We start from the raw sequence: 10,404 nt of genomic DNA, 5'->3' as shown, positions 1-10,404 counted from the left end.
TCACCTGTTCAGTAAAGTAAAGTGCAAGTGTGTTCTAGTGGATCGCGGCCACTTCAATCTAACAGGTAGGTTCTGTTAATCAATTTTCTTTAATACCGCTAATACTTAATTTTTTTTTAGATTTGCAATGGATCGCCAAGTTGATGGCATTGTATCTAATATTGTGTCAAGTCCTCAGCTTCGTAATATATTGGAAGACGCAGTAAGAGGTGCGACAAGTGAACATAATGCCTCAACTACCTCCATACAATCAGTTTCTAATGTACCTGCTACATCAGTTAGACCCAACCCAATAATGGATTTAATAAGTGCAAGTTTTACACCATCTTTATCAAATTCCGTAAGACGAAAGATTTTCTGACTATTACCTACTATACTAAAATCTTATTTATTTCAGGTGACATCCATTATAAAAGATGGCCACGTTGGTAGACCAAGATATGACATTACAAAAGAGCAAGTACTTCACTTCAGATCACTAGGTTTTAAGTGGTCGAAAATAAGTGAAATTTTGAATATTTCAAGGAGGACTTTATATCGGGTCAAAGACACCCATAGCATCACAGAAGAGACGTTTAATAGACGAAATAAAATCTATAATACAGGACATTATGATGGGAACTCCAAATGCTGGAGAAACATATATTTTAGGAAGTATTTGTGCGCGGAACATGAAAGTACCTAGAGCTACCATACGAGAGATTTTGAAAGAAGTAGATCCATTAGGAAGATCAGAGCGTAAGAGAAAAACGATTAAACGTAGAGTCTACAATGTAAAGGGTGCAAATCACTTATGGTAAGTTGTAGAAATATATAAAAATCAAGAGTACATTGAGTATTTTAGGCACATAGACTCCAATCACAAATTGATAAATTTCCGATTCGTATATCACGGTTGTATAGACGGTTACAGTAGAAGCATCATATACCTAGAATGTATGCACAATAATAAAGCTGACACTGTACTTTCATTATTTGAAAAGGGTGTACAGAACTTTGGTCTGCCAAGCCGTGTTCGAGGAGACCATGGTACTGAAAACGTAGCAGTAGCCAGATACATGTTGACTCAGAAAGGCATTAACCGTGGGAGTTTCATAACTGGCCGTTCTGTGCATAATCAGCGTATCGAAAGATTGTGGTCAGAAGTGAATAGAGTTGTGTCCAAACACTACAAAGAACTATTTTTAATGATGGAAGAAGAAAATTTGATTGATGAAACTAGTGAGATAGATCTGTATTCTTTGACGTATGTATATTTGCCAAGAATACGCCAGTCATTAAAGGAGTTTGTGTCGCAATGGAATAACCACGGTCTGAGGACAATGAACTGTAGATCCCCGCTACAACTGTGGAACACATCCATAATTGAAGGAAGTGGACATGATGAAGACAGTTTATATTGGAAAGAGCCTGACTACTATGGTGTGGAAGATTCCACATCTTTTCCGGAAATTGTAACTTCTAACAACGTTATCGTTCCAGAATCCAACATAAATTTAACTGTACAACAATTTCAAAGATTGGTTGAAGCAGTTCCAGATCCATTACGAAATGATAATACCCATGGAATTAGTCACTATTTATGTATAAAAAATTTACTGAATACGTTAGTGAATTGAAATAATTTTAAGAAAAACTATACATTCATAAAATTACCTAGTTAGTATTTTTTAATAAACGTAAGTGTTTTCTAAACATAAGGTTACTAATTTAGCGCAGTAATAAGCACCTAAAATCAGTTTCCAGTCCATACTAGCCTAATTATTTTTTTACATACATTAGGTAGGTATATAATTTTTCATTCACTTGTAAATGCTGCTGGGTCTTTCTTATCTTATAGCCTTTTCAAACCATATTTTACTGGTTTTAAATTGTCTTCAGCACTTCATTTTTCAACTTATCGTGTGAGTAGACGCAGCCTCAATGTATTACTATTGAGAACAGTAATATTATGCAACTTCTTAAGAAAATTAAAAGTTATCCACCATCCTTGAGCCATTGAAAACAAAATATAAGGAATTTACTAACAGGAAATATCTCTGTACTGGGTTTTTGCAGTAAAAATAATTACTACAGCGGTTAACAACTAATGAAGCAATGAGTCATTAGAGTTTACTCTTGCTCTTTTCTTATTTCTTACTCGCATTAATAATCACGTAAGGCTAAGCTATTAAATTAATTTGAATGTTATTGAGAGTCCATAGAAATTACTACAGTTATTCAAAATGATTATTTATAATGTGAGTCGTTAAAAATTAATACGAGAATTGAAATTATAGTTCAGTAATGCAGCAATTACATAAGAATGCAATTGGATCCTAGTCGGCTGAAAAAAAAATAGTTGGTCATACATTTTCTCCATTGTATTGAGAAATATGATAAAGGTAAAAAATTATTAACCAATTGTACTTTTTTGTCAATCCACTAGGATCCAATTGCATTCTTGTTACGGACCTATAAATCTAGCTTCACTCAAAACAATTCTCTGAGTCTCATTACAATTGGACAATAATTATGCAAGTGTCAGTAAAATTTAAAATCAATAAGTCTGAGTCATTAAAGTTTCAAGTGAATTTTAAAATCAGTAACAGCATCATATTCAAAATGTCAATATAATTTAACAGCAATTCTCTGAGTACAATTGGATCATGTTTCTATCATACGGAATAATCTTCATTAAGGAATGTAGATGGCACCAAAGAAAAATATTTAACATTATATAAAGCAATTTACAGAAATATTTATCCAAATTCAAATAAACCATGAAATACTAAATTAAATCTATTTCCCTAATTATTTAATTTCGGATAAATATTTCTGTAAAATGTTTGCTTTATATAATGTAAAATATATTTCTCTAGATCTTTTACTTTTCAGTTTTTGAAAATTCGTTGTATATTCTAAAATTCTTGCAAAAAACTGAAATTTTTTACATAATCAAGTAGTCTATGGAAAGCCTCGCCTTAACAGACGTTGTTTCTTCTAACTGACACAAGACGATTTTTAATATTGTTGCTTAGAAAATTATAACACTAGCACATATACAGTTCATTTAGTATAGTATAGTTTATTTGTAAGACAATACAATTATATACAAATAAGTACAACAACCTCACATAAGGTTACCCTTGTGCGTGAGTACGTTACAACATTTAAAATTGGTATCACCTAAACTTTCATAATGGCCGTTGTTTCCATTACCATTACTTGTAGTTGTAGTCCCAGGACCAAAATGATTATTGATATAAAACGATCTCGGGGAATCTTTAAATACTGCCATTACTTTAGTTTTTATATTTTACATAGAGAAAAAAAAATACTTGAAAATTTGATGTGTGTCATCTTGACACACAAAATTTATGAATTTGAGAACTCGAGAAATTGAGAATTTGACAAGGTTAGGATTTGGGAATTTGAAGATTTGGAGAACCTGTAAAGTTAAGAATGTAAGAATTGTAGAATTTAAGTTTTTGGGAAAAAGTGAATCTCAACCTAAAATTCCTTAGAAATATCACTTGTAATCAAAATTTTCAGAAGGATAATCATATAACATCAACGATATAACATAACAGCAAATGTTTATAGCAGCATCTTTATTCTAATACCTACCATTAACAATATGGCAGTGAAATTTAAGTTCACTTAATTGTTTACTAGTTAATCAATTTCATTGTTTAAAAGAAACACAACAGTATGCTATATTGTATAGAAATATTATAAAAATAAAGAACACAAACTTAGGAACTCTTGATATCACATGTTACAGTCTAAAAAAATGCATACAAAAAACAGTAAAGTTTTTACACATATACTACTAAATATTGCTTTACATTCAGCAACATACAGGGTGTCAATCGAGGCACCCTTAGTGACTCGTTGGTAGCACGAGTACTTTGTAACTTTTTTTCGACAAAGAAACGACTTATGTCAAAATTTTCGTAAGGTTATGGTTTTTTTTTATGCTCGCAATTTAGCTTTACCATTTTATCAACTTTTTGTGTAATCTTTTGGGAGAAGAGTCGCTTAGTATTTTATCTAAAAAAGATACGATTACGTTAGTGTGTCTCACTTATATTGTGTATAATGTTTACGGAGAACGGAAAATTTATTTTGTTTATTGTAGGGTTGCGAAAAGGGGAAGAGGTAGGTATATGCTCTCAATACTTTTCCAAGACAAATGTAAACGTAAGTGTCTACGTTTTCCCTTGCGAGAAGGGGAAGGTATGCTCTCAACACTTTTTTTTAAGACAGATGCAAACGTAAGTGTCTATGTTTTCCCTTGCAAGAAATAAGGGAAGGTATATAATGCTTTTCCTATGACCCTTTTTTTTCGGTTGTAAGGGGGTAAAAAGCAACTTTGAAAATTTGTACGGGGCAACCTTAATCGGCTAGAATTTAACTTATTCCACTATAATAATATATTTGTGGATAACTGGCCGGTGGGGCGACAACGTTTTGAGTTGGGCAACGTATATCGACGATCCCCTCTTTTTCTTCAATATTGTCCATAAATAGTGTGGCCCGCGCGACTCTTACGGGAATGTATGGTCATTATATCATGTGATTCCGTGGTTCATTATTCTTTACAGGACAAAGTAACAGTTTTGCAATGTACGATTTTGTTTCACAATGTGGGCTTTTGTAAGCACATTAGCACAATGAATCGTTGTTCTGTTTTTGCTACGGCGGCGCCCCGTGTAGTCGCGTTAAGTTATCTTTGCCGACTTGGCTACTTCTATAAAACAAATGTATCTGATCGAAATACTACCGGACTAATGAGAGACACCTACGTATAATGGTGAGTATATAGTGTATTATTTACCCAAGACAACCCAATACCCTAGCTACTGTGCAGACGTCGTCATCATGCCTTCCAGAGAGGTCGTATTGGATTGGAATTTCGTTTGCGACATGATCAACAGCGCCCATCCGAATGTCGCGCGTTTGTTGAGAGCAAAGATGTACAGCGGCCCGATTAATTACAGGGATCGCGTCTATATCGCTGCGTTCGGATTTCAAAACGGAATTCACCCCGACGTGTTATGTTCTGCTTTGAGAATAAACCCCAACTGCACCGCTCCTAAGATGCGAAAAATCAAGGACTTGTACGTCTATTGGAATTTTGACGCGCCGCACGGAGTCGAAGAGGAGCCTCACTTCTTTCAACGACGAGAACGTTATTACGCCTACGATTTACAATTCAAGGTGCTCCTTACGTTGAACGGCAATCGCAGGCAATAGGAGGTGGATTTTTATGCCGTCATAAAAAAAGGGCTCTTTTCAGAGCCAACACGTGTGATCGTTAAAGAAAGACGTATACGCCATAAAGGTACCTAAACTATATATGCGTTCTACTTCGCTAACATTTGTAATGTAACGTAATTGATGAAACCTGAAATTGCAAACCACCACCGGTATGATTCGAGATTAAGCAGTGTTAGGGTTTAATATGAACGATATTAAATAAAATACATTTGACGTATAATATGCTTATTCTTTGGGAAATGACAAAGTTTTGCATCAAATATTAAATTTGATGTAATAGTTGTGCTTGTTTTTATAACTTTGTGCTAATTCGTGATCAATAAAACGGTAATTTCTTCATAAATCATCTAATTCTGCAGCTTCGTAAAAAACATTTCGACCGTTTGGGAGGTAGTTACGTAAGAAAAATGGAGTGCCAATACCTCCGTTTTTTAGTACATCTTACTGTATAATAGATCCTTATATGCTCGCACCGTGTATTTCGGCACTCTTTGGACGTTAGCCGTATGTACGAGATAATTGCGGAGGACTTCACGTCGTTATATCCACATTATAAAATACGGGTAGGGACGTTTCATACCCGGACAACTCATACCCGGACGACTCATACCCGGACACCACATACCCAGGACAACTCATACCCAGGACAACTCATGCCCAGGACAACTCATACCCAGTACAATTGGTACCCAGGACTATTCATACCCCATGATAACTCATACCCAGCACTATTCTTACCGACGATAATTCTTACATAGGGTGCGCCATACCCGGGAAATTTTACACATGTGGGCATCATCTCGGGACACGTTTGGCAGCACCCGAGGGAATATCTACCGCATTTCACAGTTTAACTGTTGATCCAAATTTTCATTATAAAATAATGAGGGGATGAAACTGAACAGTTCTTCGACATGTTCAATATAAATAAACCTTGAGGATCCAAAGGGGTATATTATGGAGTATACAGGGTGTTACACGACCGTTCGAAAAAAAAAATCGGGTTGTAGAGGGCATCAAAACAAGCACTTTTTCCAAATAAACCGAGGGTCCAACGTGTTTCGTTTGGGAGCCACCCCCCAAAGAGTGTTGAAATCTGCATTTCTTCTTTAATTTTTTTCTCAGCAACCATAAGAGTTACAAAGTCGGGTGGCATGTCTTTGAATAGGTTTTTGGGTATGCTCTTTCCGATTTTGCAAATTTTTTTTCAAAATTCCTACCCCTAAAGGGCGCACCCCTAAACTAGGGTGCAAAAAAAAATTCTGATTTCGACGAAATTTGGTATCTGGGGTTTTTTTTAACATGAAAATCACGAATCTGAAATTAGTTTTTGAAAATTCGAAAAAAAAAGTTCCACTGCAATTCTTGGCGGGACAACGAAAATAGAGATAATTCCACGAAATTTGTTGTGTACATACTAAACGAGTTAAGGAACAAAACTGTCGAACAGTTTTTTAAAATAACTTTTCAAACAAAAGTTATACTCACTTGAATGTTGGTCCTTCGGGTCGCGAAGTGTCCCAAGCCTACTAGTAAGCCATAATTTCGCATGTGTTGGTTGACAATGTCGCAAAAACAAAAGATTAACGGTTTGAGTCGATATTTTGTTATTTGGAATTAATTCGGTCATTAAATGATTAAAAAATTCGATGTATCGATTAAAACACCTACCAAGGTATCTTAAAGCGCTGAATTTCGTGGAATTATCTCTATTTTCGTTGTCCCGCCAAGAATTGCAGTGGAACTTTTTTTTTCGAATTTTCAAAAACTAATTTCAGATTCGTGATTTTCATGTTACAAAAACCCCAGATACCAAATTTCGTCGAAATCAGAATTTTTTTTGCACCCTAGTTTAGGGGTGCGCCCTTTAGGGGTAGGAATTTTGAAAAAAAAAATTGCAAAATCGGAAAGAGCATACCCAAAAACCTATTCAAAGACATGCCACCCGACTTTGTAACTCTTATGGTTGCTGAGAAAAAAATTAAAGAAGAAATGCAGATTTCAACACTCTTTGGGGGGTGGCTCCCAAACGAACCACGTTGGACCCTCGGTTTATTTGGAAAAAGTGCTTGTTTTGATGCCCTCTACAACCCGATTTTTTTTTTTCGAACGGTCGTGTAACACCCTGTATAATGCGGTAGTTATTCCCTCGGGTGCGGACAAACGTGTCCCGAGATGATGCCCACATGAATAGTACAGGGTATGAGTTATCATGGGGTATGAATAGTCCTGGGTACCCATTGTACTGGGTATGAGTTGTCAGGGGTGTGTACTGGGTATGAGTCGTACTGGGTATGAGTTGTCCTGGGCATGAGTTGTCCTGGGTATGTGGTGTCCGGGTATGAGTCGTCCGGGTATGAGTTGTCTGGGTATGAAACGTCCCCGACCCTATAAAATAACCTACAATAATTTTACGTTTTACGCGTGGCGTGTTGTAATTTATTTTACGAATAAGATAGGTATTTCGCACTTTCGCAGTAGTTTGCAGCTATCTACCGACTGCCGCTCGCTGTTGCTGTTCAAAGGACTATCGTTTTGGTATGGTAGTATCAAATAAAATAAATATTATTACAATTTATATATAAAAACTAGCATTCTGGTAAATACAAGAAAAATCGACCAAGTAATCGCAGGATTCGCGGTTGGATTCGCAACTTGTGTCGTCGTATTCCACTAAGCTACGAATCGCTGCGGCGTCCCCGCCCTCGGAAGATGTTCCGGGGGCTGTTCACCGTCAGTGGTCCGCAGTGGTGCCGTTGTGGCTTTCGCCATCCCTTAGAGTATAAGAAATGAAACAGAGGGAGCATTGCTCAAGTTTGGGGGATTTGACCTTGTAGCCATGAAGTGTGAGAGGGGAACCTCGTTTAGGTTAGGCAACTTGTGATACTATGAACACTTTTCAACTTACATCAATGGGAAAAATAAGCTTTCGGTAACAATTTTTTTTATTTAAAGAAGCATATATTTTTTTTAAAATAAATTTTAAACACGGATGCAATAAATATACTTAACTTAAAATCTAACAGCCTTGAAACAAAATTAATTTGTTATATACCTGTCGCTTTGAATTAGTGGTGTCTGTATATCTTTTTGATACATAATGTAAACGAACTACAATGTAAGATTCTGCAACTGCACGTATTAATTGTATGACATGATTTTCAATGGCAATGTGGCTTAATACATGATCTGAGAGACCAATAAATATTGGTTTATTTAAATAGACCTTTAAAACTTTTCCAACAAGGAATAAACATGAAAATTTTTTCAACAACATTTTTCCACCACTTTCTTCTAGTGCTCTTTTAAGAATAGTTTCAGAAGTCATACATATGTTTATTACATCATCGGATGGAGATATTAAACCACCTTTATCTCTCAGTGCAATCAAGGGTACATTTTGTACTGAAGACGTTAATGCTTCAATACACTCTTCACATTTAATTTTTTTTAACAACTTTCTCACAACAAATCCTCCCATATAGGCAACTATTTGTTTTGTAAATTCTGTTAATTGTCCTGGAAGTTGAACGTAATTGTGATCCGTAATATCATCGTAGACATCCAAATCATCTAAAAATTTAGCAAACATTAAAGTGGAAAAGCGACTTATCAACTTACCATCTGTATGTGTTTTTTTAAAGCATGTTTCGTTAATAATCTCTACTGCTCTGGTACTTTCACGTGTACTAGAACAATGTAAAATACTAAAGCACTCTAAAGGAACACAATTTCCATTACTCGAGTTTTTAAATTCTGCTTGAATTAGCAATTTTTTGAACGCAGATTTAAACTGACGAGCTGTGGGATTATTATTAAATCCAGTGTGGGCCCTTATGGCTGAGAAAAAAAGTTCAACATGATCTTGAGACATCTTGTATGTGGGTATATAAGCCAATAATTTCTTTGATAAAATCATTTCATGTACCATTAATTTTAGTGATTCAATGCAAATCATAAAACCAAGAAATCCAGTCCTTCGATTTGAATATATCACAGAACTTGTACTGATCAAATCAAACTTTAATCCTTGAATATACTTTTGTAGTTTGTCAAGCTCATTAAATAAATATTCAAAATTGTTTGCATTTATTGGCTTTTTGAAATCAAATTGCTTGATACTTCTGCTATTCATTATATCAAATAAATTATTGAAATTATCTAAAAACGTAATAGTTCCTGTTGACTCCTTAAATTCTTGCATCTGTAATTTATCTTTGCAAATACTCAATGCAACAGCTACTGAACGTGATAAAAGCTGAGTAGCTAATTTAACTTTCATTTTTTGGTTTTGAAAATGTATGTGAACACCTCTCAACTTATTTGCTAAATGCAGACCCTCCTTGTCTTGTAGGTCATGTAATTTTTCCAAAAGATTCCATTCTATTTTAGAATTTTGGCTATCGTATAAAACTTTTTTGTCAGCTAAAGCATTCCGCACAAGTTTTAACATATGAGGAGGATCCGGGAAGACATACACACGTTCCTTGGTAACAGGGTGACTAAAATAAAATTTTACAGTCTTAACAATTTATGTACACATTGATTTTCTTACCTAAAATATGGTTTTAATTGCAAATCAGTATTGATTTGACATCCCAGGTTGGTCATTAGGGAAAAATTGGTAGACAATCCATCGAATGTTATAGAAATAACATTTACTCCTGTTTCTTGCAGTAAAGTTAAGCACGTCCTAATAAGACTTGATTTTTGATCAACGCCTAATCCAGCTGTTAAAAAATAGCCAACTGGTACTTTCCAATTGCTGTTAATGCTTACAAGCATAAAAACAAGAGCCTCCTTAGCAACTGTACTCTCATCAACATCAACATTGGCACCCATATCAAGAAAACCATGGTAAAGTAATCCATCATATTCAATTTTTCGACGTATTGACATTTCATCAAAAACAAGGCTAGCAACAATTTTGTATGGTGTATTTGCTGCTTTCATTTTAATGGCCTGCAGTGCTTCAGAACTAAAGCCTGGTTTTGCATCAATAGATCGGTACCATCTAGAAATTGTTTTTGGATGAGGGAGACATGTATCAAATTGATCACGCACATAGCGATATGATGCAGGACTGTAATAATGCAACGTTAGTGCAAATTTTCGTAATTCTGGAGGATATTTTTGTGC

General features: G+C 35.1%; 1 protein-coding gene across 1 annotated transcript; it reads left to right on the top strand.

The window, feature by feature from the left end:
• The first annotated feature begins 213 nt into the window (after window positions 1-213).
• Window positions 214-1,724, top strand: LOC116159590. Its single transcript, XM_031472601.1, has 3 exons — window positions 214-340; window positions 398-796; window positions 845-1,724. Exons 2-3 carry the CDS (start codon window positions 612-614, stop codon window positions 1,617-1,619), a joined length of 960 nt encoding a protein of 319 aa, XP_031328461.1. The 5' UTR covers window positions 214-340; window positions 398-611; the 3' UTR covers window positions 1,620-1,724.
• Window positions 1,725-10,404: the final 8,680 nt, after the last annotated feature.

The sequence above is a fragment of the Photinus pyralis genome, unplaced genomic scaffold (assembly GCF_008802855.1).
Source record: "Photinus pyralis isolate 1611_PpyrPB1 unplaced genomic scaffold, Ppyr1.3 Ppyr1.4_LG1, whole genome shotgun sequence".
Classification (NCBI taxonomy): Eukaryota; Metazoa; Arthropoda; class Insecta; order Coleoptera; family Lampyridae; genus Photinus; species Photinus pyralis.
The sequence above is the reverse complement of the archived record's forward strand: the minus strand, read 5'-3'. Positions and strand labels throughout refer to the sequence as shown.

What these genes read in the sequence shown, in the direction of transcription:
- LOC116159590 (XM_031472601.1), top strand. Translation starts at nt 612, where the DNA reads ATGATGGGAACTCCAAATGCTGGAGAAACATATATTTTAGGAAGTATT. An exon ending in AAGGGTGCAAATCACTTATG is followed by an intron (nt 797 to 844) that starts GTAAGTTGTAGA and finishes TGAGTATTTTAG; the next exon opens with GCACATAGACTCCAATCACA.